The sequence below is a fragment of the Bufo bufo genome, chromosome 3 (assembly GCF_905171765.1).
Source record: "Bufo bufo chromosome 3, aBufBuf1.1, whole genome shotgun sequence".
NCBI classification, from domain to species: Eukaryota; Metazoa; Chordata; class Amphibia; order Anura; family Bufonidae; genus Bufo; species Bufo bufo.
The window spans coordinates 63,009,182-63,032,737 of NC_053391.1; the positions used below are offsets into that span (position 1 = coordinate 63,009,182).

Below are 23,556 nucleotides of genomic sequence, written 5' to 3' on the forward strand. Positions count from 1 at the left end.
CTTTCTGTTCTCCTGCTCCGTTTAGGAGCAGGAGAACGGAAAGGACGGATTTGGCACATAACTGAGCCGAACAGAACCTAAGGACCCCATAGACTATAATGGGGTGCATTATGTTTCCGCTCAGAAGATTTTGGAGCGGAGACAAAAGTTGTGCATGCAGGACTTTTGTCTCCGCTTCAAAAATCTTCCTCTGAGTGGAAACCTAACGGACCCATTATAGTCTATGGGGTCCTTAGGTTCTGTTCGGCTCAGTTATGTGCCAAATCCGCCCTTTCCGTTATCCTGCTTCTAAACTGAGCAGGAGAACGGAAAGGCTGAACGGTGGTGTGAACGAAGCCCGACACTTATCTGACATTGATGGCACATCCTGGCAATTTGCCATCCATACCCGAGATGGGAATACCCCCTTTAAGCATTTATATCTTCGCTTTTTCTGACTTCAGTTGTACATGGGGGGAGGCGTTATCAGTGATTGATAGCATTCTCTGTGTAAGTGTGTATACATGGATGGCTGTCAGTCACTGATAGCTGTACAAACGGTGGTCTTATAGTGGTTGTGGAACAAAAAAATATGCTTTTTTTTTTAACTAGTACCTGAATCTTAATACTTTTGTAACTGAATGTCATTAAAACAGCATTTTTAAACCAATATATAAAGGATAGTGGGTGGAGATATACAAATGGGCCACTAGTGGCAGAAGGGGACAACTAATGAACTGCTAGTGTACAGCACAGATACCGTGTACAGGGCCACTCCCTGCAGTTTACATACAGTTGTGTTCAAAATAGCAATGTGTGTAAAAAAGTGAATAAAGCTCAAAAACCTTCTAATAGCTTTTATTTCCATACACACAAATGCATTGGGAACACTACACATACTATTCCAAATCAGAACATGAAGAAACAAAATATATCAAATGTGTGTTATTCCTCTAAAAAAAGAAACAATTGAAAAATGAATATTAGACCGTTCAAAAAAAAAAAAGTGTTTGTATTCTTCTTTACAAACTCAAACATTCACTATATAAACTGAAAAATGTTTGAAGATTTTGCTTTCCTTTGAATCACTTCACTAATATTTAGTTGTATAACCGCTGTTTCTGAGAACTGCTGGACATCTGTGCTGCTCGGAGTCACCACCTTCTGCCCCTGTGAACAGGTATTCCAGCCCAGGATGATTGGACTACATTCCACAGTTCTTCTCTATTTCTTGGTTTTGCCTCAAACTGCATTTTTATGTCACCCCACAAGTTTTCTATTGGATTAAGATCTGTGGATTGGGCTGACCACTCCATAACGTCAATCTTGGTCTGGAACCAAGATGTTGCACGTTTACTGGTGTGTTTGGGGTCGTTGTCTTGTTGGAACACCCATTTCAAGGGCATTTCCTCTTCAGCATAAGCCAGCATGACCTCTTCCAGTATTCTGATGTATTCAGACTGATCCATGATCCCTGGTATGCGATACATAGGCCCAACACCGTAGTATGAGAAACATCCCCATATCATGACGCTTGGCCACCATGCTTCACTGTCTTCACCGTGTACTGTTGCTTGAATTCAGTGTTTGGGGGTCGTCTGACAAACTGTCTCCGGCCACCAGACCCAAAAAGAACAATCTTACTTTCATCCGTCCACAGAATGTCTCTTTAGGCCGGTCAATGTGCTCTTTGGCAAATTGTAACCTCTTCAGCAAATGTCTTTTTTTCAACAGTGGGACTTTGCGGGGGCTTCTTGCAGATAGCTTGGCTTCACATAGGCGTCTTCTATCTAATTGTAACAGAACTCACAGGTAACTTTAGACCTTCTTTCATCTTCCTGGAGCCGATTGTTGGCTGAGTCCTTGCCATTTTGGCTATTCTATCTATTAGAATGGTAGTTTTTCGCTTTCTTCCACGTCTTTCAGGTTTTGGTTGCCATTTTAAAGCATTTGCGATCATTTTAGCTGAGCAGCCTATCATTTTCTGTACTTCTTTATGTTTTCCCCTCTCCAATCAACTTTTTAAATCAAGGTACGCTGTTCTTCTGAACAATGACTGGAACGACCCATTTTCCTCAGAATTTCAGAGAGAAATGCACTGTAACCAGCATGTACAACATTTACTGCCTTCCTTCCTTAAATAAGGGCAATAATTGCCGCCTGTTTTTCACAGAATTAATGACCTCACTCATTGAACTCCACACTGCTATTATTTTGCACATTCCCTTTTCAATTAGTGATTCAATTACACAGAATCAGCAGCATGCATGTCATGACTGTTGGATCTTTATTACTCTATACCTGCTTGAAAACTATTTGCCATGTCGAAATATCATTTCTACCAAAAACAGTCATTGATCAGGTTAGTGATGTCTGACTGCTATTATTTTGAACACAACTGTAACCGTTTCAGACTTCTCAGCCTTCATCAGTGAAAGACATGCAGTATAATCTATGGATCTTTGGTAGGGCTTGGGCTCGATGTGAGATACTATAGTCCACATGAAGGGACATCACTATGGACAGCAGGTCGCTGCACCAGACTCTAAACGCCAATGTGGAGGAAATAATGGAGGATGGCAGAGTGAGACTGGAGCAGAACGGCAAAGGTAATTCAATAATGTTTCGGTACTTGAGATTTTTAGGCCTTTTCTATTATCTGAAAACATCTGCAAATTACAGTGATTACAAAACAAAAAAGGCAATTTTTGAATGCAATTCAATTATAAAAAAATAATTCAATTTAGCTTTTGCTTATGGTCAAGTTCATTGGTAAAACCGTCCATGGCCCCTGTGAAGGGCAACCAGTTTCCCCTACTGTATTTTACCGTAACTTTTCATGGACCATGATATAAGAATCCAGCCTACTGTACGGGGCATTCAGGTCAAGCGATTATATTCTCTGGGGTTCACAAACTTTATAATCATCTTTAAATTGCTTCATATATCATTCTTGCCAAACAACATGACCCCCACGACCTATGATTTATAAAGTGGTGAAACAGAAGCAAAGCAATGAAGAGCCCCAAAAAGTGAGAAATCACAGACACAATGCTGAAAGAGACAAACCCGGATTTCACCGGATAGTTTTTTTTTATTATTTTAAAAAGTACAATAATTTCACAAAACTATGAAAAATTTTTTTACAAGGTGGAAAGCCCTTTGTGTACATAAAAAAGAAGATAAAGAGCAACACAAAAGTGTCACTAAAATTCATTAGGAAAGCTATATATAAAAAGGAGATGCAATCGTCGAGCTCGGCCAGGTCTTCTAAAGGAAACGGGGATATTCTCCTAGAGGAACTGAGCCGAGCTGCTACAGGTAATGGACCTTAAAAAGGGGTTGTCCTGAGCGAGCAAAACTTGGCTGCTTTCTTCCAAAAACTGCACCACCCCTGTCCACAGGCTGTGTCAGGTATTACAGCCCTGCCCCATTGACTCCAATGGAGCTGAGCCGCAATAGCAGGCAACACATGAACAGGGGACGTGCTGTTTTTGGAAGAATGCAGCCATGTTTTTCTAGCTCTGGACAACACCTTTAATGGGGTTGTCCCATGACAACAACTTATCCTCAATTCACAAGATAGGAGTTAAGTGTCTGATCAGCGGCAGCCCGACCGCTGGGGCCCCTGCTGATCACTAGAACATGAGCCTGTGTTTCTGCTGCTCCATTTAACTCTACGTGGATGTTGGAAATATCCAAATACTAGTGCCAGAGTTGAATGGAGCACGGACAGGCATGCGTATTGCTGCTTCATTCGAATGGGCAACACGAGCCCCCGTTCTAGAGATCAGCAGGGGCACCAGCGGGTAAATCCTCACTGATCAGTCACTTATCCCTATACCTGTGGTTAGGGGACAGGTAGTTGAGATGGGGAAACCTCTTTAAAGTGAACCTCCACCCTTTATTATGTTGTTCATAGGTCTCAAAGTCTGTGCTGATTACATTTCTTAACACATCAGTATAAGGGAAGGTTAAGTTTTATAAGACAGAGCTCAAAATCCCCTGCAAAAACCTAGAGTTAGATTGTGGCAACCAGCTTCCACCACTAGAGGGAGCACCTACAGCTTGAACTCAACAGTATGCAGTCCGACCTTAAGCTCCCTCTAGTGGTGGCAGCAGGCAGACCGTCATTATTTCACACTATATGCAAGGGATTTGGAGCGCTGTATCTCAGGATTTTAGATCCATTTGGGTTAAAAAATAAAATAAAAAAAATGGTGGACATTCACTTTAAGGATAGATCCCACACAATGCAGTTGCATAACGATTTCCACTTTTTTTTTATTTCTTTATTTTTTTAGGGAAAAATTGAGAAAAGTAGAAAGTTTTCTTTAAACTAAAAAAAAAAAAACACTAATGTAATTGCGATGTGGTGACCATTAACAGTTAGAGATGCCGCTTCCTCAGCGTCACTAGATTAAAGATCAGTCAGTGATAAATTATTCGGTATTTACACATTTGCTTTGGGAATTCAGCGATCAGAAAAAGCAAAACAAGCTTCGGTTTCATTTCACATTTTTTAAACTATTCTGACAAATTTGAGAAATAGTTGTAACAGGAAAAAAAAAAACAAAAAAAAAAACGGACACATTTACCCCAATTACACTTTAGAAAAAGTTTGGCACAGTCCATCTTATTATGAAATCAAATGATTGTGGTGCTGACCCATCGGTTATGAGATCCAGCGAGCTGACATAATGGGGCAGATTTACAAACAGTGGTGCACCTTACACCGTCTAAGAATATGAACCACAGACAAAATGTACTATTCTGGTGCATGGACCCTTATGAATTTGTAGTATCGTAAATCCTGCTCCAGATTTATGCTAGTAGTCTGTCCACGTGTCAAAAATAGTCAAAGTTTACTCCGCCTATAAATTGGCATAGATTATAATAAATAAAAAAAAGCTCCAAAATTTTGTTGCTTTTTTGGGAGCACCAACGTGCATTTAGGTCATGCCACATTCCTGTGAAGTCGCTCCCATTGTCGGGCAAGGCAAAATAGGATTAGAAAAGGGTTTACAACATTTGGTGAATGTGAGTAAAGCATGCAGGCTGGTTTTTAAAAACTGGCGCATTTTCAATAGTAAATCTGCCCCCAATGTATGCCTTTAAAGGGGAATACCACCTAAAATCATATTGGAAAAGGGACTGAGGCATCTGAAAAGCAAGAAAGCCCATCAGTGCCACAGGAATTAGAAGAAACCAGCCTGTGACAGTCCGTCACATATAGCAGTGCCATAAGTGCTCAACTGCAGAATTCTAGTAAAAAAAAAAAAAAAAAGAGCCGAAGGGTTTCGGGAGCTCCATGGAGGGCATATATGGGAGCCATTGCAGTTGTCGGACAAGTCTAGATAAGTCAGATTGCGGTACACTATTGTGTGGAACTCCCCTTTAAAGGGGACCTGCCGCCTCTCCCGATAGGTCTGTTTTAGTAACTACTTGGCCACATCTGTTCACAGGTTGTGTGCGGTATTGAGCTGAGCGACCATAGCAGACAAACCATGGGGGCAGTTTCTGGAAGAAAGCAGCCATGTTTTTCAAACTCTGTACAAACCCCTAAATGGGCGCACCACTTTTTTTTGTAGGAGATTTAAATTAATTTAATGATGAACTGTGCCAAAATAAGCAGGAAAACACACTCAAGCCACCGTCATACCCAAGAACATTACAGGGTTTGAAGCCAATTAGGAAACCTCCTTGTGTAGGGATGAAGTTCCTGGGTATGAAAACGGCTTTGGTACAGAGACAAGTAATCATCGTAGAAAGGTGAGCTCCCATCCTGAAGTCTGTGCCCCCACATCTAAAGCACCTTAAGAAAGACAAATGTAGGCACGAGGGTGGTCACAGAGTTACATTCCTGCATAAGGTTCATTTTTATAAAGGCACCATCTTAGGGAGATCTGGAGCAGACGTATAACTGGGCTTATACTGCAGCAAGGAACCGACCATACAACTAACCCAACGTGGCGTCGTCCTATCTGTGGTGATACTGGGACAACCTGGACCATGGAAAATCTTTTCGGATTTACATAGGAGTCTTGATAGGTGACAGAATGTAACCACCATCACTACTAACTGGACGAACAATGGTTGGACGCAAGGACCATGATGTCAGTAGTGATCTGCAGCAAAGTACTGTGAAGCTGGTCATGGAGGAAGAGGGCCCCCACTGAAACTGGAAATCTGCCTGAACTTGGAAAACTAGGTCCCAATACATAGTCTTAAAGACTATGGTTGAGGAGCGGGTCAATGTTCACCATACCTATAGGAATGAACGTCCATGGAGATCAATGCATGGAACTCCAACCTTAGAGCCGCATGCACAGACACGACATAAGCTAGCCATACGCCTTAGACACTTGATGGCCAAACACAGTCCTCCCAACCCCCCACATACATGCATGCTTTGCTCGGCCAGTAATGCCTGTGTTCTCAATGGGGAGAGGGTAATGAGCCACTGGCAGATACATCTCGCAGTGGCTTATCTCCAATGAGAACAAAGGATTGGGCATGTTGAAATCCCCAAGACATCTGCCAAAAGCCAGGTAGGTCAGGATACTTACATACACATTACACGGTTGGTCAGTTCCAGGCTTGGCAGATATTAATCTAAAACCTATGGACACCTATAAGAACCAGCACTGATCACTCCCCCAGGATCAGCACCCTGGTCTACTTATATATTGTAAAGCACTATCGGTGACCTTCAACCCAATTCCAATTGGGATTTCCCATTGAGCAAGGACTTAAATCAACATATATAAAAGTTACCTGTTGGGTTTGACAATGGTAGGGAACATGAAGATGCTACATGCCCAGTACAATCTGGTTGAACGACCAACCACAAACGACCCTGGTAGCCAATAAACGGTTTCTAGTGCTTTTCATGTTGATCAGACAGAAGCTAAAGCTTCACGAAGGATGTCTTATGACACCAAAAAAAAAAAAAAGACTTTACTGTCCACTTATTAATTACCAGCACTGAAGCAAAATAAATAAGAACGCATCATTCCTGCACTTGCACCAACTCCGATACATGTCATGCTATGGACAAAGGCTTTTCTAGAAAACAAGATCATCTTTTGTACACTACAATTCATAGAAAGACAAAAAAATTATACAACAACTACACATAAAAATGCTAATACTTAACTGGTACCTCCCATGAAAATAATGGGAAATGTGGGAGACACTAGCTCGCTTCTCTCGAGTAGTGGGTCCCCACCCCCATTACATTTTTAATTAGCTCAGTGAATTTCCTAACTGCAAAAAAAGGAAACTGCCTCCATGTGATATGTCTATCAAACAGCAGAATAAATGTGCAGAACCAGTCGTGTGACCGCAGAGTGGATTTGTCTATCCATAACGACCCAGCGCGAGGCGTCCCTATGGAACGTAGAGGGAGGAACACGACCAACAAAAAGTCTGAAGGACGCTGGGACAACCACTTATTACTCACAAGATGGAGATGACCTAGACTATCGAGCCATCCTTGCACTGTGCGGGAATCATGACAGGGATGGCTCCCATTCTACTAAGATTTGGACCAGCTACCTTGGGCGGTACGTAGTGGGGTGCTTGGCTTGGTGCTTGGCTTGGCGCTTGGCTTGGCGGCTTCTCCATCTCTTCACTGGGCACGCTGGGCACTTGGTTGTATCGAGCCTTTGAGTAACCATCCATATTTGATGGAGACAAAGAACCTAGTGATGAGTTATTGCTTCCTATGTTGCTTCCGATGTAGCTACGTGCTGTCGAATTGCGGCTTTTGGGGGGCGCCACGTCTTCTCTGTATAGAAGGAAGAAGAAAAGTTAGATCCTGTTCTCACTGAATACATGGTTGGTTACCTGTGACACAGTTTAAAGGTGCTGTCAAGTATTAGTAAAACATGGCTGCCTTCTTACAAAAACAGCACCACACCTGTGCCTGGGCTGTATGTGGTATTACATCCCGACTCCAATGAACTGAAGTGGAGTCTGAACTGCACTAACGCTCATGACATGTGGGCAAGTGTGCTGTGTTCTTTGGATGAAAGCGGCCATGTTGTTATAACCTCACAATCGTTTTGAAGGAGACGACAGGTTTAGAAAACACATTTGGAAATGGCCTATGAATTGTATTCTGAGTCAATAGAGAAGACTCCATGCTCAGTACCTTCATCTATCAGCTAGGATGGAAAGACAGAGTCCCTCTAGGGAGGACCACGGGAACCATGTAATACTAAACCGCCCTCGTCATGGTGCTGCATACTGATCATCTACCGTCAGGGGACCCTTGTAACAAAAAGTCCTTGTTCAAAGCAGATAATCCCTTTAACCCTTGGCAACATGAGTGTTAGGGCTCATGCACACGGTCGTGTTTTGCGGTCTGCAAAAAATACAGATGACATCAGTGTGCATTCTGTATTTTGCAGAACGGAACAGCTGGCCCCTAATACAACAGCACTATCCTTGTCTGTTAGGCTACTTTCACACACTCGTTTTGTGTGGATCAGTCATGGACGGATCCGTTCAGATAATACAACAATCTGCATCCGTTCTGAACGAATCCGTTTGTATTATCTTTAACATAGCCAAGACGGATCCGTCTTGAACACCATTGAAAGTCAATGGAGGACGGATCCGTTTTCTATTGTGCCAGATTGTGTCAGTGAAAACGGATCCGTCCCCATTGACTTACATTGTGTGCCAGGACGGATCCGTTTGGCTCAGTTTCATCAGACTGCAAGCAGTGTTTTGGTGTCAGTCTCCAAAACAGAATGGAGCCGAAAATGATGCAAATTGATGCATTCTGAGCGGATCCTTTTCCATTCAGAATGCAAACTGATCCGTTTTGGACCGCTTGTGAGAGCCCTGAACGGATCTCACAAACGGAAAGCCAAAACGTGAAAGTAGCCTAATGCGGACAATAATAGGACATGTTCTATTTTTTTGTGGAACAGAAATACGGACATACGGAAACGGAATGCACACAGAGTAACTTCAGTTTTTTTTTTGCGGACCCATTGAAATTAATGTTTCCGTATACGGTCCGCAAAAAAATAAATAAAAAAACACGGAACGGACACGGAAAGAATATATGTTGATGTGCATGAGGCCTTATGGACATAGGGCTGTTTCTTTAACTCGGCCCACCACTTAACAGCAGAGAAAAATAAATCTATTTAAAAAAAAAAAAAACATTTCCTTATTTTAAAAAAATGCTTTTTATTTAAACAAAATAAAAAGGAATACAAAATTACACAAAATTTGTTATTACCGCATCCAAAAAGGTAAATATAAAATATAAAAATTCAGCTACTCCCATAAAAAAAAACAAGCCATCATACAGCTCCATAGATGAAAAAAAATAAAAAAAGTTATGGCTCTCAGAAATATGGCTTTAAAAGACAAAAAAAAAAAATATAAAAAAATTGTCCCATCTTGAAGGTCTGAGTGTTTAATATGGATGACCTATCCTAGGCTCTGAAGAAATTGCGGCGCTCAAGCCTCTTCCAGGCCAGTGACATCAAGTTCACCACCTTTCAAGTGAATGGGCCTGGACTGTAATACCAAGCACAGCCACCATACAATAGATGGCGTCTGCTTAGTAAAGTGACCAGAGCGCAGCAGCCTCTTCAAACAGCTGAGGGCGCCGGCGATCACATACTGATGACCATCCTGTGGATAGGTCATCAATATTAAATACTTAAACGCATGATGAAAGCTAGTCATACACAAGGAAATGAAGGGATAACGTCATCTCTATACAGTCTCTACAACCAAGGAAACATTGGATTATGGGACCGATATGAGCAACAACCCATCCTGACCCTGTGGTTAGCTTGGGGTACGTGTGAACAAGCACCAGAAAAGGGACTACATTTTCACCTTTGTCATCAACCCTCCTGATGCTTCAAAAGAGGAGGAGATCAAAGGGTAAGCTCACGTTACATGTAGCAATGTGCAGTAGCCCTGGCCTAACCATGCAATGTGCAGTAGCCCTGGCCTAACCATGCAATGTGCAGTAGCCCTGGCCTAACCATGCAATGTGCAGTAGCCCTGGCCTAACCATGCAATGTGCAGTAGCCCTGGCCTAACCATGCAATGTGCAGTAGCCCTGGCCTAACCATGCAATGTGCAGTAGCCCTGGCCTAACCATGCAATGTGCAGTAGCCCTGGCCTAACCATGCAATGTGCAGTAGCCTTGGCCTAACCATGCAATGTGCAGTCGCCCTGGCCTAACCATGCAATGTGCAGTCGCCCTGGCCTAACCATGCAATGTGCAGTAGCCCTGGCCTAACCATGCAATGTGCAGTAGCCCTGGCCTAACCATGCAATGTGCAGTCGCCCTGGCCTAACCATGCAATGTGCAGTAGCCCTGGCCTAACCATGCAATGTGCAGTAGCCCTGGCCTAACCATGCATTGTGCAGTAGCCCTGGCCTAACCACGCAATGTGCAGTAGCCCTGGCCTAACCACGCAATGTGCAGTAGCCCTGGCCTAACCACGCAATGTGCAGTAGCCCTGGCCTAACCACGCAATGTGCAGTAGCCCTGGCCTAACCACGCAATGTGCAGTAGCCCTGGCCTAACCACGCAATGTGCAGTAGCCCTGGCCTAACCACGCAATGTGCAGTAGCCCTGGCCTAACCACGCAATGTGCAGTAGCCCTGGCCTAACCACGCAATGTGCAGTAGCCCTGGCCTAACCACGCAATGTGCAGTAGCCCTGGCCTAACCATGCAATGTGCAGTAGCCCTGACCTAACCATGCAATGTGCAGTAGTCCTGACCTAACCATGCAATGTGCAGTAGTCCTGACCTAACCATGCAATGTGCAGTAGTCCTGACCTAACCATGCAATGTGCAGTAGTCCTGACCTAACCATGCAATGGCAAAACCTGCACCAAATCATATTTGCCACAGATTTCAACCACTTCATTGCAAAGTGCAACATTCACGGCAGATATCAGCAACATGGACATGACGTGGATTTAAAATCCCCACCGTATGAAAAGCTCATCCACGTCGCTGCTACTATAAGCGCTGCAGATTTTCTGCGTGTAATTCTGCTGCGGAAAGGCCATGTGTGAGCGTACCCTGAAGGGTGAAACCCACTGAAAATCCACGGCTTTTCTACACAAGAAGGGCTCATGCACACGACCGTATGTTTGGTCCACATCCAATCCACATTTATTGCAGATCGGATGCAGATCCATTAATTTTAATAGAAAGCAAACGTTGTACTGTCCGCATCCGAATGTCCGTTCCATTGTTTTCTCTGTTTTGCATACCAGGATAGGATATTCCTATTGAAGTGAAAATGGCAGCTTGCACACAACCGAGATCCATGTTTTGCAGATCCGCGATTTGCAGACCCCAAAACACTAACGGCTGTATCATGAGCCCGAAGGCGAAAGCTGTGAATTTTAAACATGGCACCATGCTCAGATTTCACGCCTCCACCTCTGAACATGACCTAAGGCTGTAGGACAAACCCTTAAAACGTATGCTCATCATTCAGCACTATTGACTACCTTTAAAGCACACATTTCATTCCCCGTCCGCCGCCGCCCCCCCCCCCCTCTCCCACACACATTTTGGGAGCGTTCAGCAGAGACAGGCTCTGATCACAATAACGCTTTTACCTGATTTCATGCTGCATTTCTTTTTCATATTTTTTCTCCTTCTGTTTTCTGCAGCAGAAAAAGATCAAAATTGCCAACACAATAAGGAACAACAAGGTCCCAATGACTGCTCCGGCGATAATCCCTGCTGTATTTGAAGCTGGAGAGAACAAAGCAAACAGGTCATGAAAGGTACGATTTATCATCTAGTGCCAGCATTCGCCTTGTAATCTTCCAACCACATACTATAAACCTCTTTTCAAGCCAGTGGCTCTGCAGCTGACAGAGGGGAGGGGGTGCATGTCGAACCGCCATACGGTGGTCATCAGCCAAATCCACTTATTATCTTAAGCAAAACCTGCTCTGAGGCGACACACTTGGTGTGCGCAAGGCCCAGTGACAGCAGCAGGGTAAAGGTACAGGATATGACTGCAGAGTAAAACAAAAGTGAATACTTACGGGGCACAACATTGAGGATGACGAGGCACTCGTCTGTGCCCACTCTGTTTTTAGACGAGCATCTGTATGTACCACTGTACTCCTGAGAAGCATTTTTTACATGAAGTATCCCTCCAGTGACATCTAAATGAAGCAAAGATGAAGAGGAGTCAAAAACTTCTTTAGGTATTGCCGTGTTCACAAGAAGTACAGAGCGCCGCAATGGGAGCATGGAAATGGAAAGATGGACGCTTGGATGGTAGAAGGATTGGTTCTTCTGCGCGAGGTCCCACAGGACTTACCAGACGTTGCAGTTGCTGGGAGCTTTTCCAGACCGCTGATTTTTTGCCAGGTGTAGGTGAGCGGAGAGGACCCCTCGTTGGCTTGACACTTGAGGTTCAGATCTTGCCCTATCTCCTGCTTGCCTTCAATAAAGCACCGTGTCCTTGCAGGTTTGACTGTCAACATAAAGAAATACTGAGTTCAGAGACCAGTGCGATCTAGGTCACTTTGTGCAAGCCGAATCAAATGAGGTTTTCCCAGCTTATCGGTAAATGTAAAACCCACGATTAGAGGCATCTACCAAGCATATGCCTGCCCCAGTACCCAGCTGCCCCCGGATCTGTGAGGGCGCTGCCCTGCCGGGACTAGAGCAAGATCCTGCCCCGTTCTGTTCTGATGGAAATCACATCACCTACTCCCGATTATTTTTCAGACCACAGGTCATAATTTTCCATTATAAAAGGTTCTTTTCCCACCAAATGATATGCCACAAATCACTGGTAAATTGGTAGAATGGCAATCTGCACATCTGTGGCACTCTTCAGTGAAGTCAATGGAAAACACTAAAGGGGCTCTCCAAGATTTTGTAAAAATTTGTCAGGGAGCAGTGGGCAGTGTAAAAAAAATAAAAAATACACCTGAAAAAAGCCCTGCATTACTGCTCCTGTCCACACCAGGCCTGTACTGATGACGTCACATTCACATGTCCCGTGACATGGCCAGTGATTAGCTGCAGCAGTCATGGGAACAAAGGACACATTCATTTTACACTGTCCTGACAAATTCTACAAAACCTTGGAGAACACATTTAGGAGACAGCTAAGCCAGCTGACCCCTGTTCCCCAATACCTGGGGGTCCCCAGCTATCAGACATTTATGGACTACACCGTCCCAGCCTGACAATGGAAGACTGATTTCTTAATCGGGATCTGTCAGAACGCTACTGGATTCCTGTCCTGTATGATACTCCTATATTGTTCTCCCGTCTTCCGGAAGAAGCTAAATATGATAACTATACTTACTGGCAAATCATTTTCCAAAGCCCATGACAGCACTGGGAGAGAGGGTCCACCTCCCAGGACAAGAAACCCACAGATATAGAAAGGCAGAGCGCCTCTCACCATCCTTAGTGGCTTACAGAGAAGAGAAGTCATCAACAGGGTTAGATCCACATTTCAGGGATCCAGATAAGCTTCTATGATGCTCCTCGAGGTATAGAAATCTTGCTTCTTACTTTCACTGCACACCCAGGGCCACTTCAACAAAAAGACATCCAAGAAGGAACACAAAGTGGGAGGGAATTAGAAAGGTGCTGTCACGGGCTCCGGAAAATCTAATTACCAGTAAGTATACCTTTTTCCCTTCACCCATGACCCAAAACGTGGAAATTGATCTAGTGGAGTGGGCTGTCGTCTGCACAGGCTTCTACACGGAGAGAGAAGCTAAGCATATAGCCTGTTTAATCCATCTAGCTATGGAACATTTACTAGCCGATTTTCTCAGCTATACGGGTCTGGAAACGGCACTAAAAAGGGAAGATCTCCTCCATTCCGCAGTCTCGTCCAAGACACATCTAGACAGTTAGGGCTCTTTCAGACGAGTGTCCCCTGTGTGGGAATGACACTCCGTGTGCAAGTGTGATTCCCCATTAAGGACACTGCTGGGTTCTCAGGATCACACAGCATTATATTGATTTATAATGCTGTGTGTCTCTGCCTCACCTTACTTTTACAGAATTATACTAACAGCAATATGTCAGTATAAGGGTCCATTCACACATAAACCGGCAATGTGCGTTCCGCATATCGCAGGCACTAATAGAAAATGTCTATTCTTGTCCACTATTTGGGACAAAAATAGGACATGTTCTATTTTTTTGGGATCGGAATTACGGACCCGGAAGTGCATAGAAATGAATGGGTCCGCAATACCGTTCCGCATTTTGCGGATGTGTGAATGGAGCCTAATTCTGTAGATACACGTCATGTAGAGACCCACAGCATTATAAAATCATGATGCAGGGCACTCCTGAGAAACGAGCAGTGTCCCTAACGAGGAATCACACTCACACGATTCCCGCACAGGACACGCTCGTCTAAAACAGGCTTTAAACTCCCTTTCCTTCTGCGATTTAGGACTGTTCCAAACGAGGGAAGTACTGCCTCCTGAGATTTATGAAAGCCAGAGACCACCTTAGGCAGAAAAGCTGGGTGTGGTCTAAGATCAATGCTTTCTTCCTGGGTAGAAGTATAAAGAGGGTTAACAGATACAGCCTGCAATTCCTCTATCCTCCTGGCCGACGTGATGGCCACTAAAAAAAAAAAAAACAGGAACAGCATATATATTGGAAGTGACTGGCTTGCTGCTCATCAGCAACATGGAGAATACAGAGTCAGAAAGTCCTCTAACAATCCCCAATCAAAAGCCATGCCAGGTGTAGACCCTTCACCTGAGGATGAACTATAGGACCCTGCTGAAGAAGATCCGGTGCTTCCAGCTAAATCCAAGGGACCGCTGCAGACAGTACACGGAGCCACGTAAACCACGCTCGACGGCACCAGAAAGGAGCTATTAGAATGACTCTCACCCTGTCCTCCTTTCTCTTCCTCAAAACCCTGGGAATCAGCTGGAGGGGAGGAAAACCATAAGACAGACCTCAGGCCCAGGACTGAAGGAAAACATCTACTGCTATTGGGAAATCCCTGGGATCTAGGGAGAAAAACGTTGGACCTGGAGGCAAACAAATCTATTTCTGGCTTCTCCCAAAGCTGAACTAACTGGAAAAACACCAGGACTGGGTGACCATTCCTTCTGATCAAGTCTCTGGAGACTTAAAAAATATCTACTTTCCAGTTCTCTGGCGTTTTCTTGCATGAAGTAAAATTTGCTGTGCCCCTTCTCGATGACGGACAATCCCTAGCACAGGCAAGGAGAGGTCATGGGATAACATTGCCTGTGCTAGGAAACATCAAGCAAACTTGACTTCGAAAGCTGATTAGTGGCATTTTTTGCTGCTTTTGCAAGACAGAAGAATATAAGACCACCACCTAGGACAACATGAGCCGCCTCTTAAGATACTCCAGGAGGTTTGGAGGCCGAAAGTGTGCCGACAGGTTCCCTGTAACTACAAGCATGTATACATTCAGACCAGGAGAACGTACTTCCAGGACTCTGATGGAAAGATCTCACTAATGGCAGGTGAGATCTACGGTCTGGCTGTATCAAGTCTGCACCCATGTTTCAAACCATCAAGATAATCTTCCTTGAGCGGATCATTATAAATCAAGAGATTATGAATATTACCAAGTGCTAATCTTACAAGACTTCTCAAGCAATATTTTACCCATTTAAAAAAAAATTTAAACCGAGGCTGTACATGGACCCATGCCGATACCTGGGTTACCTGGCCTAGGAGAAAGCCTCAAGTCTTGAAAAGCAGAAGATGAATATGTGGAGACACATACCCATCTGCGACTAAGAGGCAGCATTGCTGCAGAGCTCGATATAACTTACCGTAGACATTCAGCGCCACTTTCTTGTTTTGAACCCCTGGGAGCTTCTTCACCTTGCACTGATAAGTACCAGAGTCTGATTCCTTCAAATTAGAGATGATAATGGACGCATCACCTTCTTCAGGAGTAGGGGACACAAAATCAACTCTGCCCTTCAGCGGCCCATCCTGAGGATACAGCACGCCGGTGAAACTAATTATCTGATTTAAAAAGAGAATAAAAAAAGTTAGAAGAATATAAAAAAGCAGCAACTGCAAATAATAATAAAACATTGAGACAAGTGTATTTTATCACCTAGAGCCCCATCTGCTGGATACTGAGATGCACATACCCTCTCCAGACCCCCACAGTGTCATGTTCTCATCTTCTAATCTCTCCCTAAATTTTCAGTAAATTCTAGCATCAGAGATGAAACAAAGATAGGGAGTCCAATAGTATGTGTGTGTGTACGAGGGGGCAATGAGTTAGAACCCCCATGAACAGCGGAATAAAAGGGATATATAACGATTTAGGACAAAAACCATATTGCGTCCATTGCACAAAGTGGCACTCCATGAACCCTGCTTACTTATAATGGGGTCCGCTGGGCTCAGTAGAGGTAAGAAATGGCGGTACCCAAATTCCTCCGGGGATGATTATTATTGTGGGGTACCCACAATGTGCAGAAGGCACATACATACCATTTTATCAGCTTGTTGGGCATCGGGAGCCACCAGGAACCATTCAATATCCAGGGTTCCTGTATCGTCTGGCTGTACAGTAAACTTGCAATCCAGAGTTATTTTATCACCTTGGATCCCTTCAAACCTCTTTTCTGATGGAAGAAGATCTAAAGCATTCAAAAAGGCTGAAAAAAAAAAAAAAGGACATGGGTGAGAATTACTCAAGTGAATGGGAGCTGTGCTGCAGTACCTGAGAACGGCCACTATGCAGTGTAGAGCACTGCAGTGTTCACGCTCTATACACGGTTTAGGGTATGTTCACATGGTGGATTGTGTGTCAAGATCTGCCGTGTATTTCATGGCCAGAAACTCCCCCTATCAGTTTAGCTCCACTGTGTTTCATCTGTGAAGATGTCCGTGAAGGATCCATTGTTGGTCCGTATTTACCATCCGTGTGTCATCTGTAATTCACAGATGTTGCTCGGCTAAAAATTAATTAAAAAAAAAATCTCCTTATTAGTCTTCCCTGAAAAACGGACGCAACATGGACACAACACGGATGCCATGATTTTCATGGACCTGTAGAATTCAATGGGCGTGCTTGGTCCACATCACAGATCAAAGTAGTGCATGTCCTCGTGATTATTTTTTTACTGCCCTATTGTTCTGCCAAGCAGGGTTAAAAAATCATTACAGATCACGTCTGCCTCAGTCTTGGTATTTCTGAAGTGTTTAGTGTGGTTATAGCACCATCTAGCGGTGTTAAGTTGTATTACACTTTGTTTTTCCTGTTACAATATTACTGCATTGTGGGTGGTGCACTGCATTGTGGGAGTGCAAAGCATTCTGGGAAAGAAGTCTCCAGGACACAGTTCAGAGCTGTCCTATGCATATCTCCTTCTCAAACTCCACCATCCTTGTAAAAGTATATCTGGTGAGAGAGGTACCTTTGTTTCAGGGACATGATGTTATGCAGAGCTGTTTAGCTAGTTGTAATTGTTACTCCGGGAGTTATTACTGTTAGCTAGCCATGCAATCTTATGTACAGGCAGCCATTTTACCATGTGCCTTTACTGATGACTGTTAATGTTATAGTACTTGCTATCTTATACATGTTATTTGTATTCTTATAGTTTTTACCAAACAATCCTGTTTTACCAATCAATCGTATATAATCAATCACATATGTACGACCTGTTGACCAATAAACAAGTTAAGGCTCTTTCACACGAATGGATCCCGTGTGGGTAATCCGCTGCGTGAAAGAGCCAAGCCCCGTTCTGGACAGCAGAGACACGGAGCATTAACATGACTGATAGTGCTCCGTGCCGCTCTGACCTTTTTGCTACAAAATTACGGTGAGATAAAGTTGCCACCGTGATTTTGTAGTAAAAAAAGATCACAGAGGGGCACGGAGCACTATCAGTCATGTTAATTCTCTGTGCCTCTCCTGATCGGAGCGGGGCTTGGCTCTCTTTCACGCAGTGGATTACCCGCACGGGATCCGCTTGTGTGAAAGAGCCCTTAGACTACAAAGAACAGTCCTCTTATTTGGAAGACAGGAATGGTTTATTCTGAGTTAGGAAATAGAAATCGCAGCAAAATTCAGTTTCTTTGAGTTTGTCTTTTATTACTCAGTTTTCTTGGTACATATAGTTGAACGGCAGCGTGTGAACGTTTTCGGCTCACAGGCTTTCATCAGACACTGGGCCGCAGTTGGGATGTAGGAGTCAAAAGTTCCTATGTAAGGATGCAACACCTAAATATCAGGGCACTATTCAGTGCTAAAGACACACCTCTCCTCTCTAGCACTGAATAGATATTTAGGTGTTGCATCCTTACATAGGAACTTTTGACTCCTACATCCCAACTGCGGCCCAGTGTCTGATGAAGGCCCGTGAGCCGAAAACGTTCACACACTGCCGTTCAACTATATGTACCAAGAAAACGGAGTAATAAAAGAAATTCAAAGAAACTGAATTTTGCTGCGATTTAGATTTACTAATGTGAGAAAGTGGTGGGAACCCTATACACAGCGCGCGCGATGGGAAGCGACAAAGTTCGTCTTCAGGTTTATGCTGAGCGTCAGACTGCACACTGTGTGAACGTGTATGAAGACAGAAAAAAATACTGAAAAAAATACTGAAATGTGAACAGACTCATTTAAGTCAATGGGTACGTGTGCTGTCCGCAGAAAAAACAGCACACGTCAGTGAAAAACGAAAGTGAACGAGGCCTCAGACGCCCACCAATCTGATACCGATGACCTATCTTAAAGATAATCAATATGTTATGCCCAGAAAACCCCTTTAAAGGGAACCTGTCACCAGGATTTTGGGTATAGAGCTGAGGACATGGGTTGCTAGAAGCCGCTAGCACATCCGCAATACCCAGTCCCCATAGCTCTGTGTGCTTTTATTGTGTAAAAAAAACCGATTTGACACATATGCAAATTAACCTGAGATGAGTCAAAGCTTGAAAATATGACTTCTCTGGTCACACAAGTAAGATATGACTCTTATGTTAATTTGCATATGTATCAAATCGTTTTTTTTACACAATAAAAGCACACAGAGCTATGGGGACTGGGTATTGCGGATGTGCTAGCGGCTTCTAGCAACCCATGTCCTCAGCTCTATACACAAAACCCTGGTGACAGGTTCCCTTTAAGTCTAGGTCAATTAGAGGAACAGGTGAGAAAGCACCTCTAAAGAAAAAAGCAACGTCCATGTCCTACCATCTCTCCTTCATGGGACCCCACTTGTCAGGCCTCTGTAACATATCCTATGAATACACCACAGACAGAGCTGATTGGTCTGCATTTGTTATCTTAAATAACGGTCGTATATATTTTGTTTTCATAAAGCCTTTAAAATGGAGGTCCAGAGAACACGGAGGCCGGGTTGGGCAAGGCAGTCAAAAGAACCAAATATCCTCTATACGGCCAGATTTTTCCTGAATACTGTATCTCCTTATGGAGAGCTCCTGGTTGGCGTGAGGAATCTTATAGGCCAGGCAACACTCCTCAGGAATTCTGGGAACAAGTTATGCAAATCCGCTCTTAAAGGAGTTGTGCATCCAGTACATACTGTTGACCTATCCTCAAGATTGGTGGGGGTCCGACACCCGGTACCCCAGCCGATCAGCTGTTTGAAGAAGCGGCACTCGTATGAGCTCCGCTGCCTCTTCAGGATCACACTGTGCAGCACCTCGCTGGCAGCGGCAGTGTAATTACAAGTGTTCATCCTATTCAAGTTAATGAAACAGGCCCTTGTAGTTACACTGCCCCGCCGAGACGACAGTGTAATCTGGAAGAGCTCGTACCAACGACCTGATATTGATGGCCTATCCTGTGGCTATATTGGTTGTCACCTAGTCATTCTGGACTTGAAATATTCGTAGCCTGACAGAAGAGGATGACAACTTGCATAACTCTGTGACAGTGAAAGAACCCGAGAGCGATGACAGGTGACATCACAGAGGTGCAGGTTATGTACACAGCGGTGGGGAATGAGCAACCTGTAAAATACACAATACGCCCAAGAGCGGCCGCAGAGCGAGCAGGGGGAGAAAAACTGCCTCTGCACAAAGAGGAAATCCTCCGGAGGATATTTTTTCACTTTGCCATTTACTAGAAAAATCCAAGTCTGGAGGGGAAAGGGCGGTACGGCTTTTCTGACCATAAAAACCTTAAAGCCATACATTTTGTTTTGTCCTCTCCACCTTCCAAGAGCCAGAAAGTTTCTGTGCACATGCCCATGCGAGGACTTCTTTTTTGGCGGAAGAAGTTGTATTTTTTTTATTTACTATATATCATAACTAAAGATTCTCCACCATTGTTTTCTTGAGATTAATTTTCATGTCGTGGATTAAGCAGAAAAAAAAAAAAAAAAAAAAAGACGGCTCCCTTTATTCTGTGGGTCAGTATAATTACGGCAATACTAAAGGTGGTAGTTATTGGTACAAATTACTTTTTTCAGGGGGATTTTTATTTTTTTTCAGGGGGAGAGAAAAAAAACAAGCAATTTTAAAAGGTATTTTGGTTCTTTTCCCGTTATGTCGTTCACCATACTTTTATATTTTAATAGTTTGGACATTTTTGCATGGGGTAAAATCTGAATTTAAAGAGGACCTTTCGCCAGTTCTGAGATTTCAATATCAATCCCTTGCATGTTTAGGAGATGTGAAATTGCAATTTTCTTTTCTGATCCACTAGCCCCGTTCAGATTGGGCCCCTATATGCTAATGAATAGCATCGGTACAGGGAGGAGAAGTCTGCCCTGTTTCTCAAGGGGCGTCTCCTTCTCCCTGGCTGTGAGCTGACCAATCACAGCGGAGAGCGTCACAGGCAGGGAGAAGGTGAGCATTTTTCCTCAATGGCCGTGACGCTCTCCGCTGCGACTGGACCGCACCACAGCCGGGGAGAAGACGACGCCCATTGAGAAACAGGGCAGACTCCTCCTCCCTGTACCGATACTATTAATTGGCATACAGGGCGCCAAAACAGAACGGGGGGCACAGTGGGGGAATGGAGCAGAGTCTCTGAAAATAAAAAAAGCGATATCACATCTCCCAAACATGCCCTACAGTGCTCGGTATTAATATTGTAATCTCAGAACCAGTGAAAGGGCATCTGTCAGCAGTTTTGTACCTATGGCACTGGCTGACCTGTTACATGTGCACTTGGCAGCTGAAGACATCTCTGTTGGTCCCATGTTCATATGTGTCCGCATTGCTGAGAAAATTTATGTTTTAATATATGCAAATGAGCCTCTAGGAGCAACGGGGGCGTTACCATTACACCTAGAGGCTCTGCTCCTGGTCCTCTCAAAAAACGTAGAGGCTCAGCTATCTCTGAAACTGCGCTCTCCAAGTGTAATGGTAACGCCCCTGTTGCTCCTAGAGGCTCATTTGCATATATTAACACATTTTTCTCAGCAATGCGGGCACATATGAACATGGGACCAACACAGATGTCTTCAGCTGCCAAGTGCCCATGTAACAGGTCAGCCGGTGTCAGACAAATCTGCTGACAGATGGCCTTTAAAAGAGGTATTCAAATCTTAGACATTTATAGTATATAATATATCTAAGATATGCCATCAATGTCAGACAGTTGAGGTTCCCACCTAAAGGACTCGCACCTTTCTCCACAACAGGTTCCCGTGAAGTGAGAGCACACCGTGCAGGCACAGCCACCCCCCTTCACCGCTATAGTAGTGCCGAAAATAGCCGAACACTGGTTTGGCTTTTTCCGTCAACCCCATAGAGGTGAATGGAGACACGGCTGTACTTGATCCGTGCATTCTCCATTCACCACTACTGGACTTCCAAAAATAGCCAAGCGCAGTATTTTCAGAACTACCACAGCAGTGAATAGAGAGCACCTGCGCATGTACGGTGTGACTGCCTTCACTCCAGGGGCCCCGTTACTGACATGGGTCGTGTTCTTTAACTCCTTTACTTTTTTTATATTTTTAGTTTCCCTAGTTAGACTCTTGAACCTGATTCGATCACTTAGACCATAGATCGCAATAATTTACTACTGCAGTCTATGGGGATTCTACCATCTTTCTATTAAGCCCATGTTATAGCGCAGGAGGAGCTGAGGAGATTGATATATAGCTTTGTGAGGAAAATTTCTGCAAAACTTGCAATATGCAGGGCGTCTTATCTACTGCTGACTTTTTCTTTTGGAGGAAGGGGGGGGGGGGGGGATTGCTTGAGTGATCCCCATTCATATGAAACAAGTAAAATAATTAAAATGTCATTCCCCCTCAAAAAAAGGTATATATATATATATATATGTTATAGAGCCAGGCTTCTAGGGAAAGACACCGTTGTCTGGAGAACCAGGTTAATTACCGCTAAGACATACGTGCGGCTCCGGCATCAGAGCGGTAATCCCAGCATAACGCTGATGAAGTTAATTGGAGCAGGAATAGCTTCAGCAATGAATCACATTAATCCGTATTTAAAGCATTGCCTAAAAATGTCACAAGCTTTAACTCCTTCTCTTCCAGATAGAAGCAGATGTGTACAGCTGGGTTCTCTCTATGTAACATCTATTAGAATAAGGTCACACACAGCAGTTGTGTTGCGGAAATTTCTGAAACTGCTTCATTTAGGTCATGTTACAGAACCAACCGCATACAGAAGAATGGACTGGAAATTCAGTCACTAGAATTTAAAGGGGTTTTCAAGGACTGATGATACAGATGATCTATTGACAGGTCATCAATGTCAGACCGGTGGGGGTCCATCACCCGACATTCCCACTGATCAGCCACCACTGCCGGAGAATACGGTGCACGATGCTGGAAGCAGAAGGCTCCGGACACATAGCTGCTGTGCCGGATACTGCAGCTCAGCTCCTATTCAAAGTGATGAGTGGGGGTGCTAGGTGTCGGACCCCCACCGATCTGAAATGGCTGACCCATCCTGAGGATAGGACATATCAATATCTATGACCTGGAAAAGCCCTTTTAGCAAGAATTCTCCTGCATGCGAAGTGCGAACACAAACCAAGCAGCAGATATACCGCACCTATACAGCCGTGTTAGTAATCATCACATAAGGGCGCATTAGAATCACCTACATGACCCGTGTATTGGGAGGCCCAGAGATGGAGAAGCAGACTCACACAACATGTAGATCACAAAACATATTGGGGGACAATTTATCCAACATTGCACTCTTTTTGTGCGAATTTTGGGATTACTTAGGCTTGTTTCACATTTGGGAAAGTAAAAAACTGGAGTGACATGTCTTCTACACAAAAGTGTTAGGATTAAAGACCTACCAAAGTTAATGTGCGACATTTGATAAATTTGGCGCGAAGTAAACCAACGCATGTGATAAATCCCCCCGCCCCAGCAATCCTCATTAACTATACAAATACAGAAGGTTAAAAATGAGTATACAAGAACAGAGAGGAGACATAACCGGAGGAGATCAACGGCCCTGATGGGGCAAAGTCCAATGTGTATTCTGTGCCCCCGATACACCGCTCTCCTCCGCTGATGTCGCCTCTGTATCTGCACACTTTAACCTTATGTACTTATATATTTAATAA

General features: G+C 44.0%; 1 protein-coding gene across 2 annotated transcripts in view; it reads right to left on the minus strand.

The window, feature by feature from the left end:
* CXADR (CXADR Ig-like cell adhesion molecule) overlaps positions 1–23,556 on the minus strand; it is a 56,924-nt gene that overhangs the window by 13,104 nt on the left and 20,264 nt on the right. Inside the window, exons 2-7 of one of the 2 annotated variants that reach the window (XM_040423222.1) lie at positions 16,500–16,666; positions 15,821–16,019; positions 12,328–12,483; positions 12,047–12,169; positions 11,609–11,747; positions 7,540–7,771 (exon numbers count right to left, since the gene is read on the minus strand). In XM_040423222.1, coding sequence (XP_040279156.1) covers positions 7,540–7,771; positions 11,609–11,747; positions 12,047–12,169; positions 12,328–12,483; positions 15,821–16,019; positions 16,500–16,666 — 1,016 coding nt within the window. Of the gene's footprint in view, positions 1–3,034; positions 7,772–11,608; positions 11,748–12,046; positions 12,170–12,327; positions 12,484–15,820; positions 16,020–16,499; positions 16,667–23,556 lie in introns of those variants that run through there. The other variant, XM_040423221.1, reaches the window with a different exon arrangement.